This window comes from Heptranchias perlo, chromosome 5 (genome assembly GCF_035084215.1).
Source record: "Heptranchias perlo isolate sHepPer1 chromosome 5, sHepPer1.hap1, whole genome shotgun sequence".
Taxonomy (NCBI): domain Eukaryota; kingdom Metazoa; phylum Chordata; class Chondrichthyes; order Hexanchiformes; family Hexanchidae; genus Heptranchias; species Heptranchias perlo.
In genome coordinates this window covers 6,410,073-6,434,487 of record NC_090329.1, presented here as the reverse complement: position 1 = coordinate 6,434,487, position 24,415 = coordinate 6,410,073, and the positions used below count along the sequence as shown (strand labels likewise).

The 24,415-nt window shown below is 42.9% G+C and overlaps 1 protein-coding gene across 1 annotated transcript in view; it reads right to left on the bottom strand.

The window, feature by feature from the left end:
* Positions 1-1,941: 1,941 nt before the first annotated feature.
* Positions 1,942-24,415, bottom strand: part of elovl5 (ELOVL fatty acid elongase 5) — a 98,773-nt gene continuing 76,299 nt past the window's right edge. Inside the window, exons 5-9 of the mRNA XM_067983995.1 lie at positions 21,416-21,493; positions 17,217-17,388; positions 15,100-15,224; positions 11,074-11,208; positions 1,942-5,535 (exon numbers count right to left, since the gene is read on the bottom strand). Of these exons, the coding sequence (XP_067840096.1) occupies positions 5,410-5,535; positions 11,074-11,208; positions 15,100-15,224; positions 17,217-17,388; positions 21,416-21,493 (636 nt within the window). The 3' untranslated portion in view covers positions 1,942-5,409. The remainder of the gene's footprint in view (positions 5,536-11,073; positions 11,209-15,099; positions 15,225-17,216; positions 17,389-21,415; positions 21,494-24,415) is intronic.

The window sequence follows — 24,415 nt, the reverse complement described above, 5'->3', positions numbered from 1 at the left end:
TTACACACTAACTGCACGCAGTCAGAACACGCTTATGTATTAACCTCACACTTAAGAGACGTAGTTAACCCTGTAAAGATACCGCACTTCAGGAACTTTACCTATTCTTGTATAGGGAAATCAAGACAACATCGCTTACAGGTCCCGATGAAGCATCGAAATTTACGGCATAAAAGGAGGCTATTTGGCCCATCATGTCTGTGCTGGCCGAAAAAGAGCTATCCAGCTGAATCCCACTTTCCAGCATTTGGTCCGTTGCCTTGTAGGTTACGGCACTTCAAGTACACATCCAAGTACTTTTTAAATGAGTTGAGGGTTTCTGCCTCTACCACCCTTTCAGGCAGTGAGTTCCAGACCCCCACCACCCTCTGGGTGAAAAAAATTCTCCTCAACTCCCCTCTAATCCTTCTACCAATCACTTTAAATCTATGCCCCCTGGTTATTGACGCCTCTGCTAAGGGAAATAGATCCTCCCTATCCACTCTATCTAGGCCCCTCATAATTTTATACACCTCAATTAAATCACCCCTCGGCCTCCTTTGTTCCAATGAAAATAATCCCAGCCTATCCAATCTTTCCCCACAGCTAAAATTCTCCAGTCCTGGCAACATCCTCGTAAATCTCCTCTGTACCCTCTCTAGTGCATTCATATCTTTCCTGTAATGTGGTGACCAGAACTGTACGCAGTACTCTGGCTGTGGCCTAACTAGCCTTTTAGACAGTTCTAGCATAACCTCCCTGCTCTTACATTCTATGCCTCGCCTGATGAAGGAAAGTATCCCATATGCCTTCTTAACCACCTTCTCTATCTGTCCTGCTACCTTCAGGGATCTGTGGACATGCACTCCACCTCTCAGTATCCTCACCGCATGTAATGGGTTATATTAGTTTGTTCATTGATAAAGATTATTCATCAGACTTGAGTCTACCTTGAGTCCACGTACCTATAAGGGATAAGGATTATTCTGAAACCCAACAAGGCCCCTTATTTGCACATGCAATGGGACTAACGCCTGATTCAGGCGCGGACCCTGGATGCCTATATTTGTGCCTATACCAACATGGCGGGTGGAACACTACCCGCTTGTAATGAGCATGTGCTTCCTACCTGCTTTGGCACCTGTTTAGCATCTGAAAAACAAGCGTCTAAGCCATCGAATTTCTAGACCTTTAAGTCTATTCCTTTGCTTGCAGGACAAATTGGAACATTATAAAAGGGAACAGATCTGAAGTAGAAAACAGCTTGGAAATGACAAGCCCTTGATTCGAATTGAAGAGACCACTCTGGACATCAGTAACTATGGCAGCATCGAGGATGTAGGGGAGGGTGAAGACAATGGCTTCCTCCAATCTCAGGGCGAGTACCATCCTGCTCACCATGTTTTGTTCTTCTTTCTACGGATAAACAGGCACACACTAAACCACTAAAGGGTCATGCCAGTATATTGCAAAGCCAGCAACGCTTGAAGATGTTTCTTGCAGCCAGTATTATACCCATATGTTCCTATTCCGTTTTGTAGACCTGAAGAGTGAGCATTATTTTCATCAACTTCTGCAAACCCCCGTACTAACCAATTGTATATTCAGTTGTCTGAAAGTTGTGATTTGCTATTTTTTTCTGGTTGCCAGATCTTCCCCAATAGCTGAAGGAGGACCCACTATGGCCAGAAAAGATAGCAGCTGGATTATCTCTGCTACTGGCAGCCGTGCCAGTAAGTGATACAGAAAAATACCTTTGAGCTGCCTCTCGAGTGTCTCTGGAAGCAACCTTATTTATTTTACAGCACTGTCACTGAACTCAGGACTGCTATCAGCAGGAGTACGATAAGAGGCAAGTATATAAATAGCATCTGCTTCAGTATGTATTAACAGGAACACATTTCTATCCTTGTATGTGTGTTACATATATTGCTGAATTATAAATAGAATAGGACAACGGTATAAGTTTAGTAAAGATTTTAATTCTGCGAATTTCGAGTCCATCTGCAGATGTTACAACTGATGAATGTACACATTACTCAGACACAGGTTAAACCAGCACACTCATGATTAAAGTTTAACAAAAATAACGTGATTTGACATTTGAGAGCAGCATTAACTGAAAATTTCAGTGCCTGTATGAGAAAAAAGGTACAGTAAATCACACTTAATTAAGACGACCAGAACAGCTTTGCTTAGAGTTTGTAGTGTATGCAGCCTTCGATTAAACCCCATAAACCAAGCGTTTACTTTTCTTTTGATATATGTTAGGGAAACCAATGTAAAAGTTTTGAAGAACCCTTGGCATTTACTCTCCACTAAAACTGAAAAAAAGATAGTGCTTCTAGCAAGTCTCCACTATGGTCACATATTTTGGCTCGGCTCTAGATACTGTTCTTTGATATTCCACGTTTCGATTTGTTTGTATATGTTCTCTTGTTCAGCACTGTGCTGTGTGATCATTCACGGTCAGGATTCTGTTCTTGGTTATACAACAGTTAAAACAATTACAAGCCCCCTAAAAGCAATAGGAGACCCTGGCTGTTCTGCAATTCTAGCTTTGATAACTCTGTATTCAAACATTTTACTCCCATTTTAAACTTTAAAAGTGGAGCTGGAAAATGTACATTGGCTACTGTCCTGCTCTAAGGCCAGTAAAAGGTATCGTTACCTGATCAAGTGAGTACTTAACAGGATTTTTCCATGAAGTGATTAGGTTGGTTGAATACAAAGAAGAGGGTCCAAATGGTGGGATTTTCAAGTAGGGTTTTAGTACCTTATGTCCAAATGTTTAAAATTCAGGTTGAATGTTGATTATACCTTTCTATGAACTCGACTTTGTTCAAAAGATTGCAGCTTCATTAATGCTTTCTTTTTTTGACTGAGTTCTCAAGTCCACCACACTATTAACTTACATGGATTCATAGCTGTAGTGTTACATATTGGGTCTTAAATGGCAGACTCAACTTCTAGACTTAATCTCAACTGACATTTACACATCGGCATTCCTTAAGGTGGGGTATGCAAACTCTGATCCATGGGGAGAGGGAAGGAAACTGGGATGATACTCCCCATCACCCAAATGCATTCTCTGTAATGGGCTGGCCAAAGAGCAGTCATTACAGTGAGATATTTGCAGGTAGAGTCACTGTGGAAAAAGAATTAATTACAACTTACAAGACCACCAAAAATGTGAGATCAGGGATTTTAAAAAAAAATAGCTAGGGATAACATTTCATTAGGTATGACACAGTTTTCATTAGTAATAAAGAACAATTTGCTGTTTGCTTAAAAGTATATCACAGTACTTGTTAATGTAACGTTGAAACATTTGAGAATGACGAGTTATAAACAAACATTTAATTCAAATATGGAAGAGAGAATTAGGGTCATCACACTGCTATTAATGCAAATTAGAAACTGCATGGACTTTTTCGTTCTTTGCACAGCTTCACCAACACGTCGGGTAACCCTGCAGCAAAGCTTTGGACCCTGCAATTTATTTTTAAGGCATATGTGTAACTGCATGAGTCAATTAAAGCAACACTGCTGCATAACTGTTATACTTTCAAATCACTGGATACCTCATAGGAACATTAATTTATCTTAATAAATACCAATTTTCACTGCAATTTTAAAATAAAATAATTTAAACGGCATAGTCAGCTTTTCAGTGTGTGCTTCAAGTATGGGACGCTACACTTGAAGCAGATATCACAAGTCCAGCTCCAGTAGGTGTAGACACTTCTCTCTTCTTTTCGCTACCCACCCTTGGCGTTAAATTCCTGATTGAAAAAGTCGACGCGCTGCCCCAGAATCCAATGCACATCAAGACATTGTCCTGCACCGAAAGCTCCCTAACTATTTACCGATGCAAGTTCAGCCTCCACCCAAAGGCTCATGCCAGCAAATCATTTCAACACGTGTGTTACTGGGTGGAATGGGTCACACTTGCGGGAGCCCGGCTTCCTCGTGAACTTGCAGTGCCGCTGCACATACACAATACGCCACGTTAGCATCTGCATATGCGCGGCAGTGATTTGCATTATTTTTGGGAGAAATGGGAGCATCACTCTGTGTACTCTGCATAACCTGACCACAACAACCAGGGTACAATTATTTAATTCACCTCACTCACACAACACAGTGCAACAAGAGAAGTTACCTCATATCCTTTTTTTTTTAGTATGGTGTGCCTACGAGTGAGCTACAACCATAAAACCAACACTTCAAAATAGATGAGTGCCCGTGTAACATGAGCAGATGTGTCCTCCGGCTTAACTCAAACGCACAGAACAAAAAAACCTCGAATGCTGGAAATCTGAAATAAAAACAGAAAATACTGAAGATACAAAGCAGCACCTGAAACAGTAACTGTTCTTTCTCTTTCAAATCCTTCACTGGGCTACAGTGCATCTCCAGCATTTTCTGTCTTTACCTCAACAGCACATAGGGCCATAGGCTTTCAGACGCAGGCTGTCCAGGTACCTAATGAACTGCAGCTTAAAAGTTTGTGGTAACAGAGCAAACTATCTCCACGCATCGAGCCTTCGACAAACAACAATCATGGAGATTCCTGAGAGGAGTGACTGGAGTTTCTGGGCAAGTACAAGGTGCACGGGATGACCAGGCGCTCGTTCGGAACTGCGTCCACTAGAATCAGCGGAAAACAGGAGATTTGTGTATGATTGTTGATCGTTCACTGAAGCGTCCAGTCAAACTGGGCATAGTTAGTGAGAGGAAGAGGATGGGTACACTGAGCAGACTTTTATTGCTGGATAGTCGCTTGCAGTGAAGAGGGATCGACTGTGCGAAACACATCTGCGAAGCCCTCAATCACCTGCTTCGACAAGATGCCAACACAACCATGTCCTGTGTTTTTTAAAAACCAGCAAGCCAAGTATTTATGAAGAGGTATAGGATTCCTGAAACGTTTAAAATGTAATAATTATGCAGCATTGCAACTTTAGGTAGAGCTAAGGCATGGGACAAACCCAGAGCCAAATTACATTTCAGTTGAAACATATAAATATGGTTTAAGATTAAAGTGAATACAAGACAGCACCTAACACACAAATAAGCAGTAAGGCAACAACAGTATTGTAAACTAAAATCAACCACATTTTACCTGATTCACACTGGGATCCATTGCTCTAGTTCAGGAAACAAGCTAACATTTTTAAAACTATATAGGGCTGATATGATTTTCCCTACCTTTCTAAGACTTAGGTACTTTTTTTTTGTATAAGGAAGCTTCTCTAAATTTACTTTCCCTATTGATCACAACAATATTCAGTTCCAAATTCCTACCCTATATGGCTATATAACGCAGGATCGGATATAGTTAACACATTGGTAACTTTTGAAATTGCTTCAGAACATCACAAAAATCTTAGTGTGCTGACAAAACACGCTTCGAGCCCTGGAATCTTAGTGGATTTTCTTTGCTGGATAGTGGTCCATCTGTGCAGAGAGGCCATTTGTGTGTCCATTCGCAGCTATTGTAGAACCATTTAGACAGTCTTTCCTTCTGAAAGCACTCTTTTTCTTGTAGGTCTGAAATTGTCCAAACACAAAAGAGAAAAGAAATGAATATGGGCAAAGCATAGCACAGTAGGCCCACTTGTAGGCAATTCTAATGAATAAGTATCTTGTATACAAGGCAATTCTTCTTGAGACCTTAGATAAAGGTGTATTTGTATGTAACCCAATAATATACAAAAGACAACTCTGTGCCTCCCCCGGTTTCTTGCACTTTATACAGTAGTTTCATACACGCTCGGGACCATGGGGAAGTAGAGCCTTCCACAGTTAAACCGAGGCCTCGGTTTTTATAGGGAAGGGTGCTTGGGCCTCATTTGAATAAATCTCTGCAGAGTCTCGCCCAACACCCGGCCAGATTGACTATGTGACCAGCGGGCGGGAGTGGGCATCGGGCAGCAGGAGGCAGCAGCCAGGAACCCGTGAGAACGTCCTTGGGAGTCAGTCCATGATCGGGGGGGGGATAGGGTTGGGGGAGAGGCTCTGGACACAACCTGGGGGGGAAGAGAGGCTCTGGGCACGATCGCGATGGGGTGGGGGGGGGGTGGAGAGAGGCTCTGGGCATGATCAGGGGGAAGGGGGGGGGAGACTCTGGGCAGGATCGGGATGGGGCGGAGGCTCCAACAAAGGTCGGGATGGGGAGGGAGGCTCCGACAAAGGTCGGGATGGGGAGGGAGGCTCCGACAAAGGTCGGGATGGGGAGGGAGGCTCCGACAAAGGTCGGGATGGGGAGGGAGGCTCCGACAAAGATCGGGATGGGGGAGGGGGGAGGCTCCGACAAAGATCGGGAGGGGGGAGGGGGAGGCTCTGACAAAGATCGGGATGGGGGAGGGGGGAGGCTCCGACAAAGATCGGGATGGGGGAGGGTGGAGGCTCCGACAAAGATCGGGATGGGGAGGGTGGAGGCTCCGACAAAGATCGGGATGGGGAGGGGGAGGCTCTGACAAAGATCGGGAGGGGGGAGACTCTGACAAAGATCGGGAGGGGGGAGGGGGGAGGCTCTGACAAAGATCGGGATGGGGGAGGGGGGAGGCTCTGACAAAGATCGGGAGGGGGGAGGGGGGAGGCTCTGACAAAGATCGGGATGGGGGAGGGGGGAGACTCTGACAAAGATCGGGAGGGGGGAGGGGGGAGGCTCTGACAAAGATCGGGAGGGGGGAGGGGGGAGGCTCTGACAAAGATCGGGATGGGGGAGGGGGGAGGCTCTGACAAAGATCGGGAGGGGGGAGGGGGGAGGCTCTGACAAAGATCGGGAGGGGGGAGGGGGGAGGCTCTGACAAAGATCGGGATGGGGAAGGGGGGAGGCTCTGACAAAGATCGGGATGGGGGAGGGGGGAGGCTCTGACAAAGATCGGGAGGGGGGAGGGGGGAGACTCTGACAAAGATCGGGAGGGGGGAGGGGGGAGACTCTGACAAAGATCGGGAGGGGGGAGGGGGGAGGCTCTGACAAAGATCGGGAGGGGGGAGGGGGGAGACTCTGACAAAGATCAGGATGGGGGAGGGGGGAGACTCTGACAAAGATCGGGAGGGGGGAGGGGGGAGGCTCTGACAAAGATCGGGAGGGGGGAGGGGGGAGACTCTGACAAAGATCGGGATGGGGAAGGGGGGAGACTCTGACAAAGATCGGGAGGGGGGAGGGGGAGGCTCTGACAAAGATCGGGATGGGGAAGGGGGGAGACTCTGACAAAGATCGGGAGGGGGGAGGGGGGAGGCTCTGACAAAGATCGGGAGGGGGGAGGGGGGAGACTCTGACAAAGATCAGGATGGGGGAGGGGGGAGACTCTGACAAAGATCGGGATGGGGAAGGGGGGAGGCTCTGACAAAGATCGGGAGGGGGGAGGGGGGAGGCTCTGACAAAGATCGGGATGGGGAAGGGGGGAGACTCTGACAAAGATCGGGATGGGGGAGGGGGGAGGCTCTGACAAAGATCGGGATGGGGGAGGGGGGAGGCTCTGACAAAGATCGGGATGGGGGAGGGGGGAGGCTCTGACAAAGATCGGGAGGCGGGAGGGGGGAGGCTCTGACAAAGATCGGGATGGGGAAGGGGGGAGACTCTGACAAAGATCGGGATGGGGGAGGGGGGAGGCTCTGACAAAGATCGGGAGGGGGGAGGCTCTGACCAAGATCGGGATGGGGGAGGGGGGAGGCTCTGACAAAGATCGGGAGGCGGGTAGCCCAGCACAAGGGAGGCCCAAGACTTTGCCCCTCCTGGCCCACAAGGAAACCTAAAAAAAAAAACTTTAAAACTTACCTTCTGGGGCTCTTCTGGCCCAGGACCTGACTCGCAACAGGCAGCCATCACCTCGCATCGGACCCAATCTGAGTATTTAAAGTAGGATCCCATTTCCTTACTGCAGGTGTCTCGCTCGCCTACTCAAAAGAGCAGGTTAAGATCGGGGCTCGGCGGGAAGGCAGAGGGATCAGAGGGGGTAAATCTTATTTTAACTGCTCCCCCCCCCCCCCCGACCCCGCCCGGTTACCGCCAGGCGGGGCCAGTTAAAATCTGGACCTAACTCTCTCTCACTTGGATAGCAATGTATAACCAGGCAAGAGTAGAAGCACAAATGTTACACTCGGCCAGTCGATCCTGCCTGTGTGTATTTCACGGGTAAATCAGAGTTGCAACGAAGGAGGACTGACTTTCTATATAAAAGCTTTGAGAGTGTCAATCTCCCTCAAGATTCACATTCCAGATGCCACACTTCAAAGTGTCAAAACTATATTAAACGAAGGGGGTGCAGGAACAGAGAGACCTGGGGGTGCACATACACAAATTTTTGAAGGTGGCAGGACAAGTTGAGAAGGCTGTTAAAAATGAGTATGGGTTTTATTAATAGAGGCATAGAGTACAAAAGCAAGGAAGTTATGCTAAACCTTTATAAAACACTGGTTATTGTGTTCAATTCTGGGCACCGCACTTTAGGAAAGATGTGAAGGCCTTAGAGGGGGTGCAGAAGAGAATGATACCAGGGATGAGGGACTTCAGTTATGTGGAGAGACTGGAGAAGCTGGGGCTGTTCTCCTTAGAGCAGAGAAGGTTAAGGGGAGATTTGATCGAGGTGTTCAAGATCATGAACGGTTTTGAGAGAGTAAATAAGGAGAAACTGTTTCCAGTGACAGGAGGGTCGGTAACCAGAGGACACAGATTTAAGGTGATCGGCAAAAGAGCCAGAGGCGACATGAGGAAACATTTTTTTTTACGCAGCGAGTTGTTATGATCTGGAATGCACTGTCTGAAAGGGCGGTGGAAGCAGATTCAATGGTAACTTTCAAAAGGGAATTGGATAAATACTTGAAGGGAAAAAATTGGCAGGGCTATGGGGAAAGAGCAGGGGAATGGGACTAGTTGGATAGCTCTTTCAAAGAGGTGGCACAGGCACGATGGGCCGAATGGCCTCCTCCTGTGCTGTACTTACTATGATTTAGAGAAAGTAGGGCATTTTATTTTCTGACCTAGAGCTGAAAATTTTCACGGACCTGGTAATCGGGAACCTTTCCTCACAATGTGGATGTGACATGCTCTGAGATTACCTGGGATGTGACATGCTCTGAGATTACCTGGGATGTGACACAGCAACTTGTTCATTTTAATGCAGGGCTATAATTTCCAGGCTATACATTGCATGTCCTTACATGAGAAATTTTTCAGGGGTTCTTCCGGTCTCCCGCCGTAAAACCGGCTTAAAAAAAGCAGTAGGGACGAGCATAATTGGGCTACCTGTGTTTTTTGGGGGGTTTCGCCAGTCTTCTACCAGAGTTACGGTGGGAGATTGGGACAACCCCCACAAAAGTTCTGGGCCGATGTGTTTTTGATAATCCTACTTGTGATTTTTTTTAAGCAATCATTTATGAAGTCAATGGGCCTGTATGGTAGAAAATAACTTTTCAGTACCAAGAAGTAAATGCTGCAATTTCCGAAACGATTTGACAGGAACCTTTGAAGCCATTGTGTTTCTGCAGTATGTCTTGATGCGGATTTTCTGCTGCTTACTGCCTGCGTGAAGTGGGGAAAATTCACTTGGATGGATTCTGAAGGGAAGATTCTGCACGAAAAACCTCTCTGACTTTTTTGACAAAGTAACATCCCAAGTGGGCTGAGGAGCCCTATGACATGATGTCCCTCGACTTCCAAAAGGCATTTGACAAAGTTCTTCATGAAGGGCTGTTAGTTAAGCTTCAAGCTGTGAAGATCCAGGGTAATGGATAAGAAATTGGCTTGAGGGTGGAAAACAAGTGCTTGTTGTTGAAGTTATGATGTCAGGGTGGAAGGGAGCACTAAGTGGAGTGCCAAGGCTCGGTGTTGGGAGCACAACTGTCTCTAATTTACAGCAATTAGATTCAGAAACCCTAGAAAAATTGGTCAAATTTGCAAATGATACCAAAATAGGAGGGGCAGTGGAATCAAAGGAGGCAGATCTGAAATTAAAGAATACGTTGCACAAAAAGTGGGGAGAACAATGGCAGATGGCGTTTAATGCAAACAACTGTAAAGTACTGCTCATAAGCAGGAATAATGGTCGGCGTAAGTACTCCATGAATGATGCTGAAGCTAAAGGTAAACAATTTTACAACACCAAGTTATAGTCCAGCAATTTTATTTTAAATTCACAAGCTTTCGGAGGCTACCTCCTTCGTCAGGTGAACGATGTGAAGGAGGTAGCCTCCGAAAGCTTGTGAATTTAAAATAAAATTGCTGGACTATAACTTGGTGTTGTAAAATTGTTTACAATTGTCAACCCCAGTCCATCACCGGCATCTCCACATCGAAGCTAAAGGTGAAAGAGACCTAGGATGTTTGGTAGACTTTGATGCTCAAAATGTTCAACCAAGAGTAGCAATCGACAAAGTCAATAGAATGTCGGACTATTTAGCCAGAAGAGCAGAATAGAAGTCAGAGGAAGTCATGCTCAAACCGCACAGTGATCTTGCCAGACCACACCTTCAGTACTATGTACACCGAGAGACAAAGGACTGTTTTCAGGAAGTCCTTCAACGCTTGGAGACAGTGCAGAAAAGAGCCATAAAGTTGATCTTTAGTGTCAGATGCCTGAGTTATGAGAAAAGATTGGAGAAAACTGGGCTTTTCAGCATCAACAGACGTGTTTGATCTTACAGAGGTATATGTGACAGTTAACAGAATGGAAAAGATAAAGCCACAAAATTACTTTAAATTGAGAGTAGAACAAGGGAATGTAGGTTCAAACTAGTAAAAGGTGAATTTAGGATTGATATCTGAGAGTTATTCTTGATGACTCTCAAGAGTAACACATGGAATAGACTCCTGGATAGAGTATTAGAGGTGAAAACCCTGGAGTCACTCAAGAAACAACTGGATGCTGCCATGGGGGACTTCAGGGCCTTTCTGGATAAAATGGGTCAAACAGCTTTCATCATCCATAATTATCTGGTGATTTTGTTAAATGGCTTATTTACATTAGTTAAGGTGATAAGTTGGAATAAATACAGCTGACTAGCTATCTTATTTCTCAATTGGTGCAAATAAGATGTAATGAGAGCAAATTATTTAAACAGCTGCCTAATGCTACCACTTACCTGAATATAGAAATTAGTGAAGAGGATAATCAGAGAGATCATGTAGCCAATCTGGAAATACAGCCAGCCACTTGGAAATCCACACGGCCAGATAACACCAAAACTAGTCTGAACTATCGTCAGAACAAACTGGAGCTGAAAATATTGGAGAAATTTAGAATCGTATCTAAGAAACTTGTAAGCAAAGACAAAGTAAAATACCAGATATGGAGTACCATTCTAAAACTAGTGAACTGACAGGGCAATCTTAATTTCTTATTTTAACTTGCCACATTAAGAGAGAGGTTTTGGTCCATTCTATGAATATGACGATAATGGATGTGCATGAGTAATACTGGGGATCAGCTTGATAACTAAAACTAGAGTTCATGGGGGTAAATTTCCTTGGAGCTTCTCTCACTGTGCTGCTGTAACTTCCCTAACTCATTCACGCATGTAAACGGGGTTTCCGCTGCACTTCTGGTGAAGTTACGGTAGTAGGTTATTGGTGAGTAAGTGCTGCTTGATAGAACCGTTGACAACTCCTTCCACCATTTTCACACACCTCGTGCCAAACTGCAATTTGATCTTTTTTTTTTGAGTATCCAAATTTAGCCCAGGACCAGCTCCACAATTCAGATTCCTTCTTTAACACAGATCGATATTTATTTATTTATGTATTTATTGTTTAAATATCCCAGATTAGATCTTGCACTGAACCTGAGCTTAACAACTCATACAATGTGATATCACTTTAACTACTGCCCAAACTTGGTCATGAGAGGGTGAAGGCTACAGTGTGTAATAACATTGTAAACACAATGGAAGATTTTCTTTGATTGCTATTTCTAGTTAAATTGTAAATGCATTCTTTTAGAACATTTACTGAAAATATCAAAGAACATGTCCCTGCTATAATCTCCCCGCCCAATTTACCCAGTTTAACTCCAATTTATCCCAGTTCAATAACTAGTTCCTTTTCAAAAAATCACATCCTTTTGAAATAAAATGAAACCTCTGGGGTAATTTTCCACTTCACTGCCTGGGCGGTAATCTGGCGGAGCAGATCGCTGGCCCGTGGATTTCATTGCGATGGAAATCAGACAGGTTCTACAACCCATTGAGCAATCTGTTCTACCAGATTACTGCCCAGGCAGTGAAGATATAAATTACCGCCTCATCTCTCTCTCTCTCTCTCTCTTTTCTCCCCGGCCACTGCTTCTGCCTTTCTTAAAGCATCTCATATTCTGCAGTATGCACCATGTATCTGTTACTCTAATTATATCCAAATCTTACTTCACGTTGAACACTTTAGTCCCACCATTTTATTTATTCCAACAATTGGTATAAAAACTACTCAGTTTGATCCTTTCTCTTCCCACCCAAAGTTCACCTTTATCCTCAAATTCCTTGTTTTTATCTTACAGCAAATCCCTCCTTTGTGCCATAATTTCTGAGAATGCCCTCAAATAATATCAGGTTTGAAACAATCTTACAATTATACTGACAACCATCTGCTTGCTTGACTGTAATTTTTTTTTCTGCATTACCACTAGGTCTTTCTTTCTAGGCTTCAATATCTATTTCTTCCATGTGGCCATCTTTACCCATTTGTGCCTTCTTTAAATCTTTCTTCATGATACTGAATGCTTTTCATTAGTTTTCTTGCATTTATTTATTTATTTCAATCTTTATTACAAAAGCCCTACCCCCAAAAGGCTCTCAATCATTAATGATGTTAAATCTTTCCTTTCCTACCACCTCTTTAACCACTCATTTGCACTATTTACAAACTGACAATGTGGTCTTCTACTTAAGCTATGTTCATGGCAATCCAGTTTCCTTTCATATCTTTATTTGCGCTGCAGTTGATGTCTCATCTTTTGACTCTTTCTCCATTAACTCAGGGGTTCCCTAGGGCTCTGACCTCTTTCCCATTCTGCTCTCTCTCTACATCAATGATCTTCTCCCGCTCATCATCCAAGCCTGCCCATACCTTTACTGATGATTCCACTCTACATTCATCAACTTTCTTCAGACTGCAGGCCCATAGTGCACACCATCTTCATTCTTTTCACGGTACAATAGCAGAATCCCTACATATTGGTCTCCTCCTTGTTCTTTGATGGGGCAAACCTCTATGATTCTATAAGTGCAGGCAATTGGGACTAGCTTAGTGGTATAAACTGGGCGACATGGACATGATGGGCCGAAGGGCCTGTTTCCATGTTGTAAACTTCTATGATTCATATGAAAATCTTGTTTTCTTTCAATTCTTCAAAGACACATTTTCTTTTGCAAGTCCTTCACCTTTTGCCTTTGATGACTCCACCTTTAGTCATTCATCGATCGACATTCTCAGCTCCAAAATCTCCACTGACTTTGAATTGAACTTCCAATCTCTTCAATTTTTTTAAAGTTGCTTCAAAGAAATGTTGTTTCTTTTTTGTGCCAAATACTTCTTTCCTCCTTAATAAATCTTAATTCTCCATAAACCCAAGACATGAATACACCCCTCTATCTTAGGAGATTCTTCTAACGCCTCTCTCATACTCTTGGACACAATATAAGATAAAGTTTTTTGTCGGATAAGCAATCTTTCTCTCACCTCTAGCCTACAATCTTCTTCTCTCCATTGTAGCCTGTCTCCCTATTTTTACCAAAATTGATGATTATTGCTCCTCTAAACTATTCTCTCTCGGTTCACCTAAGCTCCAAATGTGCCATTCTAAATGCTCTTCCTCATCACCTCTCTCTCTCATCAGTCCCTCCTACAATCTACAGGCTTTTAAAAGCCAAGCTTGGCATAACCTACTTGGTGATTTATCGCATCATCCCTCCGACTTTCTTCAACCTTCCTGGTGTCCTTACACTGTTGTCTTTGGCCTTTCACTGAGTTTTCTCAATAATTAACAAAAAGTAATCGACACATTCCAGAAAAGTCCAGACACCATGATCCCCACTTAACATTCTCTCCCCTGAAAGATCATGTCCAACTTCACAGATTCACTTCTCAATTTTGGAAATCATAGGGGGTGATTTTAAACCCCAAGAACGGGTGGGTTGGGGGCGGGTGGGAGTTGAAAATAATTGTTTTTTTTGGGGTCGCAACCACAAAATCTTCGGACTTTGCATTCCCAGTGGGAAGCCTGTACTTTTACACGCCGATGTTAAACCCGGAAATAAAGCCGGGTTGTGGTCGCGACCCAAAAAACAACTATTTTCAACTCCCACCTGCCCCCAACCCACCCGTTCTTGGGTGTTAAAATTACCCCCAAAGAGTTCCTCATGTCAGCATTCTCCATTATTCTGGATTGGGTCCAAGTCTACCCTTGAACCTGCTGGGCCGGACTGACTGACTGTTTTCCATCACCTCATTCCTTTACAGGATTTCTGTGACGCACTTTCAGAACCCTCCATTCTTCCTCTTTCCCACAGATATTTTCTAAGTTATGGCACTGCCATCTTATCACAAGCTAGTACATTGGTAATTATCACTTAGTTACCATCCAGAAGTTGTGAAGATCATACAAAATCATATTCGTTACCAATGGGAAAGTGCACCGTGTAGATCAGGCATGGGGGAGGAGGAGGGAGCAAATGGTTATAAAAATGTTAAATAATTTTAAATTTTATATTCATGTGCACATTAAAACCATGCGTGCTTTCTGTTCTGTGACTTAAATTGCTTCATTGTTTAATATTAGCAGTTAGCTTGTGGTAAAATGGCAGCGCCGTAACTTCACCAAAGACAAGCCACAATGATGCCCAACCACCCTCTACATTGCAGGATCTCATGCTCAAGAATTACCAACACTATGTGACCCATCCTCCGAGTCACGGAAAACTGAAGGGTTGATACATGAGTATCAGAAGCCACATTTAAATATTTGCACAAAATATAAACTGCAAAATTACAACTTCAACATCAGCTCTCCGTTATGAACAAATATCCACATAAACCAAGACAAAACACAGTAATGGTGGAAATTTGACCTTTGCTCACAAGTTTCCAGGTGGTTGAGTAAAGTGACAAGTAACACTTACCAACTGCCCTTGAGTAATGTATTTCTTCCACCAAAGATAAGGTCGCATGGCTGGGATAGCAGAAAGACCATAATAGGAATACATCAACATATGAATGAAACTGTTAAGAGTGGCCCCAAAGAAAGCTGCAAACAAACATGGAGTGTCAGTTGAACACAATGGAGATTATAGACAAGAAAATACATCAATGCTAAAATCTGGAAAATATGGAAACCAAAAAGACTGGTCTTGAAAAGCAGTCCATGTAATAAGACAATCCGTCTAATAAAGGGATCCAATTTGCCTCATCCTCCTGAGTTCTGTAGACAAGAGTCACTTATGCATAACTTTGAAAGGGTAGAGATTCTATAAACATATCAGAAAGTTTATCAGATAATGGAAGTAACGATTATCAAATGCCATTAATATCTTCCATTACAAAATGTGTGCAACAGCCCATAAATTTAGGAAGCCATATAACAAAAATTTAGAAGATGTTCTGTTTTCCTGATGCTACATTAAGCTCTAGTAACATAATAAAAGTACAAATCACCATCAGTCAGGAAGTTAAATAGTTCCAATGGATTTCCTTCTAAATAAGTTCACAAATAAGAAACTTGTACAGAGTTTGGACTTCAGCATTGATCAAACACAAAACATTCTAGATCAGGTATACAGATACACGGATTACTAAGCTGGAATTCAAATTTTGTAAGTACGTAGCAGAAAACACCATAGCCCAAATGCTAGAGACGAGCCTTCAGATTCAGCTTTGGGTTCCCTAAAATTTGGTCTTTATAAAGCTGAGTCACAGGGACCACTCTTCAAGCCTCTTTAGTTTCCCAGGATTAGACATATACCTACCACCAACTGGATTGCCTACATGGCCGAAGCACAAATTAGCACTCGTCACTCGATCACAAGTACCAGATGAATATTTTGCCAGTAAATTGCCAAGAATCTGACAGGCCTCACCACACTGTGATGGCAATTTGCAAACTCCTCTCAATTAACAGACAGCAGTAAATGTGACAAGGTATGAAAAATGACTTTTCATTTGCAATTAGCAATGGCTGAACAGCAAACGTTAAGTAATGCTTGCACATGATGTTTTTGTGTTTCTGCTTTTTGCACACTACTGCTCTTTTTTAAAGGGGTCGTGTACATCTAAATCCAAACTGGTCAGAATTGGGCCAAATCCGTGTCAATTATTTCATTGCTCATCCTAGCCACATGGGCTAAAAGGACATTATTCATTTAGCAAGAGATACCTCAATTACATAAAAGAGGCAATAAAAATTTAATAACCTCCATATGATCCATGAATTAAGCAAAAGTAATCATGAATAGTATTTTATGTTTAAACGGAGCATGCTTTATCCCTTTTCAAACAGGCCTGTTTTTCAATTCAAAGAAAATTAAAATTTAATCAAACAGTAATTTTCAAGCAAACCATTTCAAAGTACTAGGCCTTGAAGGGACAGATGCCTGATTGTTAAATTTGTAAAATTGTCAAAACTGTCAATTTGAAAAGGAAATACTGCAGCTTTGAAGGGCAACTAAACCCAAAATAACTCAGCATTAAATTACTTTTTTTTTCAGTTTCCCTGCAGCATTTGTGACTTATGAATGGACTGCATTTATACAGTACACTTGACAGGCACGGTCACTGCCTGGTGTTTAATACTGAACATCGTCTCAAACATTCAGTTCAGAGCCAATCGCACAGTGGGGGGGTGTATAGGATGCTTTGACCAGTACCCAAATGGTGCACATCATATAAACAAAATAAGCATCCGCACCCCCTGTCCTAGTGAACCACCCCAATAAATGCAGTCGAAAATATTAAAGCCCCTGAATTTCCTCGGACTTTATGCTGCTGCGCCGTCGTAACTTTGTCGGAGGTGTGGCGGAAACCCCAGTTTACGCTCGTAAACAAGGTGATCGCCACACACCCGGCAGAGTTACGTCGTACATTGGCAAGAGGTTCCAAAGAAAATCAAGGCCAAAGTTTCAAAATAATGCACTGAAATAGGAGCAGGGAGTTAAAATAAAAGATCCAAACAGGTTTAGGTTTAGTTGCCCTTTGAAAAATAAAGTAAGTCTCCTAAAAAAGGAAAGACCGTTATCTCTCTTACAGTGACCACAGGGCACCCAGTTCATAACAAACCACCAGATGTTGAACATGGTGGCATGGTGATAGACATGCAGAATAGTGATCTGATGGTAGTTCTTTCGTAAAATGAAGAAAAAAGTGTCCATGAACTCTATGACTTTAGAGAAGTAGTACCACCAAAGGACACGGATAATCTGTGAAAAAGAGGGAATAATGCTCAAATGTAGTTTATCATGGATGCATCACCATAAAAACCATCTGCTTAATAGCTCGCACAAGGTCTATAAGTGCATCAATTCATTTGTTTTCTAAAGGCAAATAATGTGATGAAGTAGGTTGTAAAACATCGTGGGCCAAATGTTATTATTCTTTGTGCCATCTGGCAAATTCTGTGCTTTACTGAGGACGGTAAATACAAGTCTTCGGCAGTGATTCCGAACAAAAAAATGTTCTTCTATTGCATACCATGAGTCAGTTTGACCGCATAATAGGTTCGAGCGAGATCAAAAATCTTTTGACGAAAACCAGATCACAAACAGAGGACTTTTATTTTTGAAGAAACAATAAAGGAATAACTGCCCATTTCACTTTGGAGGCTCCGGATTTCATGAGGTAAAAATGGCTGCTCTACCTACCAGGTACATGGCGTACTAATTCCTCCAGGGTGTTCCCGACAGCAATGCCAGCCTTGTGCAAAAATCCGCAAGAAACTTTTGTGGCACTCAGCATCAAACCAAAAACCAGCATTTAAATAGTTTCATGTGAGGGCCCCATTTTGCGCTACTACAAGTATTTACGTAAGGAGTCTTACAACACCACGGACCTTGTATTATAGTATTGCACCAACATATGGGTCATTCCATTATATTCAAATTAAATTAAAAACAAAATGACACAACTTATAAGATTTTACAGCAGTAAAACAGGGCCCTGTATTACAACACAGCAAGTTTACCACAATTTACTATAAATTCATTAGAAGCCTAGAAATTACTCCATTGGCAGCAATAAAACACCAAACTAGCATCATTTATGTTTATCTGGGTAATAAAGCTCACTCATGAACATTTGCACAATGTGATTCCTGCATGATGGGGGAGCCAATCACATCAGGCCTCCAACAGCCCTGGCCAACGTCTGTTGACAGCACAAACCAGCCTTTCAAACTGTGCAGGTGAGAAGAATCGAGGTGTTCTGAGAACATTTTGGGCGTGGCAGCAGAGTGTGGGAAACTAAGCAAATGCCTATTTAACTTTCAGGTTTCTCTGAGTATCTGGCAGAAGGAGTGACCGTATGTGAGACACCATCACTCCCACCTCTCCCCGAAGATGTGGCTCACCAGGCATGACAAGGTTATAGCCGAGAGAGTAAATACTGTGTTGCAAAACTGCTGAACCTGGGAGCATGTCTGCAAGAAGATGTCAGACATGAAGGTAATCCACAAAGGTAATTAATATGCATGAAAGGCACCTTCCAAAATATTGACGTGCACTTGTCATAGATGGAAATGAAAAGAACTTAGCCCTGACGAGCTTATTATGCTGAGCTGCTTATTCATGAAAAACATTATATGGAAGTTAACAAGTGCATTGGTGCTATGAGATGACCAAAGGAACCAATAAGATGAACGTGAAGAATAAGTACAGGAAAGAAAAGAAGTGGTCCTGAAGGATTATTGTATCAAGTTCATAGAAACCTAGGCACACAGCATGAATTCAGAAAGTCATTTTGGATAGTAATTGAACTTAGCAAGATGTGTCCAATTCCCTTTAAAGACCAACAATTACCTTTCTACCATGGAATTACACACCAGATACCATGTGGACTACACCACCATGCTCTCCTGTTCAATCTAAAAGGTGGTAAATATCACACTATTGGATTGTAATATTCAGGCTAAAACTCCTGGTCAGGTTTAATTACAAGTAAAATATACAGAAGCGGGAAAACAGAGCAAGTAACTAGCGGTACAATACTTGGCTTACACAATACTTAAACTGTTCCAAAGCAATAAAAAAATCCTAGTAGTTTCTTTCAGTAGCTTTTAACTGAGTCTCTGATATAAGATGATGATCCCACAGAGCCCCTTTTGCCTACCTCGCATGGACTAGGCAGTATACCGCAGGGACAGAGAGATTATGGGAAAACCCCACATTTCTTATACAAAGGTGGTTTCATTGCCCAAGATCAAATGGATTCTTCTCAATAGTCAGGCAATTGAGATCTTAACCTTTTCTAGTTCCCGTATACTTGTCAATGCTTTTGAATAATGGACAACTTCAGGGTTCACCCATCGTAGAGAATGAGTTTCAACCGTTTCCCCGGTCTACAAACTTTCATAGATTAACAATCCAAGGAGGGTTTGACCCAGACATCAACTAAGCTCTGAAGCAATTAACTGTCATTTACAGGCAACAATATCAAAAGAAAACAACTAGGACAGGTGACTTCTATTAAACGGCAGCTGGATTAAAAGAGGTTGGTGTAATGCCTACTCTTTGGGCCACATAGACAAGGAAACGATGAGGCAGATGATGAACTCCTGGTCTGGGTCAGAAAGACCTCTTCATCGCATTGGCCTTTGGCGGCCAAAGAAGTGAGGGCCAGAAACGAAGGATGGCCGTACAGGAAGGAGAGGCCCACCCAGAAGAAGCAAAGCAATTTTTAAAAATAATGGACTCCCTGAAAGCCTCCGTTCACATTGGGCGCTGAGTGTCTGGAGTGCTGCTGAAGGTGCTCCAGCTGCAATCCGGGGAGGATCCCTAATTTACATTGAAGTCAGGGTCACAATAATCCGAGAGCTTTGAGGCATTTTTAATGCATGCCAGGCGAAAGGGGCAGTGAGCAGGCCTGAGGCTGCAGTATCCTATCATGCAGGGAGCCAGCGCCCAACACACAACAACGCTGTGGGTGCTGAGCATCATAGTATCAACTAACTAAAAACGACTTTTAATTGGTACTACTCGTAAAAAGATAATATAACATAGAGATGTTCATAGGAGCATAAAAGTGCGATCTAGCAGCATCGCACCTATGAAACAGGGAATAGTCCTCAAGATGTCTTTAAAAGGCCATCATCATTTTAGCAAGCTGAAGAATGCTTATGTTCTATTATAACGCTGAACACCGATTTCATGCAGGGAGGAATTTTGGAAGCAGCAATAAAACCGGAGTTGGGGGGGGGGGGCGGGGTGGGGGGAGGGAGGGAAAAATCAGTGTTATACTGCATTACTGAAATTTCACTGTGCTAAGACAATTAACGCACTTGATAAGCTTAACGACTAGAGTAATTTCTAGGCTTTAGTGAAGATTCAAATGAATAACTGAATAAATGTGAAAAACTCATCACATTTTACAATAATGTTTAGTTCTTCTTTCAACTAATCAAATCCACTGGGTGCATGTTTCTAAAACTGTGTGGTATGTAAGGCAAAGTCATCTTTTATGGTGATTTATTTTTCTAGCCCCAGGATGTGGGTTTATGCAACAAAAAGAAAACGAGGAATCCATTGTTAATCCAGAAAGGTGGGCAATTCAATTTGAAGGTGTTAGATTCTTGTAGGCAGAGATGAAAATTGCACTTTTACACTGAGATCATATCAGTATGAAAAGAAAATGAAAAAGATAACATTTTATCATAACTTCCTTACCAAAATTGACCAGTCTCACATTAAATTCATGCCTTTTACAATCTCTACTGACATGTAACCTTAAGCGGAGAAGCCATTTCATAATTTGGCGATCATAGTAAGTAACAGCAACTGCTTATCCTATCCCAGGAGCTAGTAATGTCCTCCACGTGATATACCCCAAGGGCTTCAATGAAATCCAACTCTCACAGAGGTCACAAAACGGAGACACCAACATCCTTTTGAAAAGGTTACAATCCTAGATTCTAGGCATTTGTGATCATCTGGTCATCAGGTGAATATGGACGAATTTCATTCCAATAGCATCCAGTTATTTTGTCACAGAACGGCAAGAAAAAAAAACACTACAAAAGAAATATACATGCAAATGTACTGGGACTTTCCCTTACAGCACTGGTCAGTGCAAAAGATATTCGGAAGCGTTGTGTAAAATTTGAAAGGTTAAAAAAAGATAAAAGAAAACATGAAAAAAAGCAGCAATCACGGTCGTAATGCCACCCGAGGGATTTTACCAAGTCGTCATTCCAGCAACAATTCCGTACTCGTATAACAGAAATGTATGTCGTTTTACCTTCAGATCGGCTTCACCAGCATTATGAGTGTCCTGACAGAAAATACTGTATCCTCCATCCCAAACACCTCTCATCAGCTGAGGAAACAAACAGACTTATTTTGTAGTTATTGGTAGTTTATCTCACAAAATTAACAAAGAAAAGGGCTTTTATTTTTTTTTAAAATCCTATCCATTCAACATATACAAACATTAACAAGAAAAGGAAATTTGTTCCAGCAAGCCTGTCACCTCACAGACCACAGGCAATCCGCTCCGTCACGGACCCTACCCGGCTCATTTCATTTCCCTGTGAATGGTTAAAGTTTCTCCGTAACATTCAAAGCAAATCTTGAGACTCAGCGAAACGAGAAAGTGTGGAACAGCAAGGAGCGTTCTGTGTGAATCTCTGAACGTGCGATGAAGACTTTTTTGTGACGTGCTTAAAAGCAACAAAACTACGGCTAACGACAGGATGAAAAGAACTGAGGATGTTACCAGAATGAGCTCTTTATCTATGGCCGAGTGAGAGAGCTGTACCTGGGGAGCTGGTGTGAAATTCTTAATGGGGAAGCATTCCTAGGTGGTTTTCCCCTGTGAAGATGATAGAAAATCTTATTTGTACATGGAAAGTGATGAATGAAGATCTGAAGATCGTGCTGGACAACCAATCATGCCAGACAAAATCATTTACCTTATCTTACTTTTGATCTGGTACACAATGTCCCATTCATGGCATTCTCCATCCTAATCTGTCACATATTTCCCTCCTAATCCACTGTCAAATACTGTCATCCTCAAAAAACAAATGCAGACAATAGGAACGTGCCCAGAGCTTTGCACATTGCATTCATTTAGGATTGGCGCAACCATGCCAAGCAACATGATCCAAAGGCATCCATAAAAGTAATGGGCAATGTCACGCCGTGTTCATCTAGACTGGACGGGGTGGGGGTTTCAGGCGGGCAGATCAAGCATTTGTGGCCTGAGCTATTTTTAACTCCCAGGCCTCACTTGCATGCTGCCAGCCGACTGCATGCCCAATACAGGCGGCAAGAGACAACTGGCCGGGATCAGACGCAGAAAAACCATGGGGCCCAGAGGTCGCCCGGATCCAAGGTAAGTCGCAGGGTATGGGGTGAGATCGGGGCTGTTTCATGCGTGGGAGTGGTGAACCCTGGGTCAGCAGAGGCATAGACTTTCCTTGTGGGGCTCGGAGCAGCTCTCCTGCTTCTTCTGGCCGCACTAAAGAAAACTTTTGACTTATCGTGGAGGGAGGTATACAGTGGTGTTCCCCAGGGGTCGGTGCTGGGACTACTGCTTTTTCTTGATATATATTAATGGCTTGGGTGTACAGGGCACATTTTCAAAATTTGCAGATGGCACAAAACTTGGAAGGGTAGTAAACAGTGAGGAGGATAGAATCATAGAAGTTTACAACATGGAAACAGGCCCTTCGGCCCAACATGTCCATGTCGCCCAGTTTATACCACGAAGCTAGTCCCAATTGCCTGCACTTGGCCCATATCCCTCTATGCCCATCTTACCCATGTAACTGTCCAAATGCTTTTTAAAAGACAAAATTGTACCCGCCTCTACTACTGCCTCTGGCAGCTCGTTCCAGACACTCACCACCCTTTGAGTGAAAAAATTGCCCCTCTGGACCCTTTTGTATCTCTCCCCTCTCACCTTAAATCTATGTCCCCTCGTTATAGACTCCCCTACCTTTGGGAAAAGATTTTGACTATCTACCTTATCTATGCCCCTCATTATTTTATAGACTTCTATAAGATCACCCCTTAACCTCCTATTCTCCAGGGAAAAAAGTCTCAGTCTATCTAACCTCTCCCTATAAGTCAAACCATCAAGTCCCGGTAGCATCCTAGTAAATCTTTTCTGCACTCTTTCTAGTTTAATAATATCCTTTCTATAATAGGGTGACCAGAACTGTACACAGTATTCCAAGTGTGGCCTTACTAATGTCTTGTACAACTTCAACAAGACATCCCAACTCCTGTATTCAATGTTCTGACCAATGAAACCAAGCATGCCGAATGCCTTCTTCACCACCCTATCCACCTGTGACTCCACTTTCAAGGAGCTATGAATCTGTACTCCGAGATCTCTTTGTTCTATAACTCTCCCCAATGCCCTACCATTAACGGAGTAGGTCCTGGCCCGATTCGATCTCCCAAAATGCATCACCTCACATTTATCTAAATTAAACTCCATCTGCCATTCATCGGCCCACTGGCCCAATTTATCAAGATCCCGTTGCAATCCTAGATAACCTTCTTCACTGTCCACAATGCCACCAATCTTGGTGTCATCTGCAAACATCGAGTGATAGACTTCAAGCGGATAGAGACAGGCTGGTGGCATGGGCGGACACGTGGCAGATGAAATTTAACGCAGAAAAATGCAGTGATATATTTTGGTAGGAAGAACAAGGAGAGGCCATATAAAATAGAAGGCACAACTCTAAAAGGGGTACAGGAACAGAGAGATCTGGGTGCATATGTGCACAAATTGATGAAGGTGGCAGGGCAGGTTGAGAAAGCGGTTAAAAAAGCATACAGGATCCTGGGCTTTATAAATAGAGGCATAGAGTACAAAAGTTTGGAAGTCATGATAAACCTTTATAAAATACTGGTTTGGCCACAACTGGAGTATTGTGTCCAGTTCTAGGCACCGCACTTTAGGAAAGATGTGAAGGCCTTAGAGAGGGAGCAGAAGAGGTTTACTAGAATGATTCCAGGGATGAGGGACTTTAGTTTCGTGGATAGACTGGAGAAGCTGGGGTTGTTCTCCTTGGAACAGAGAAGGTTGTGAGGAGATTTGATAGAGGTATTTAAAATCATGAATGATCTAGACAGGGTAGATAGAGAGAAACTGTTCCCATTGCCGGAAGGGTCAAGAACCAGAGGACATAGATTTAAGGTGATTGGCAAAAGAACCAAAAGTGATATGAGGAGAAACCTTTTTTTACACAGCGAGTGGTTAGGATCTGGAATGCGCTGC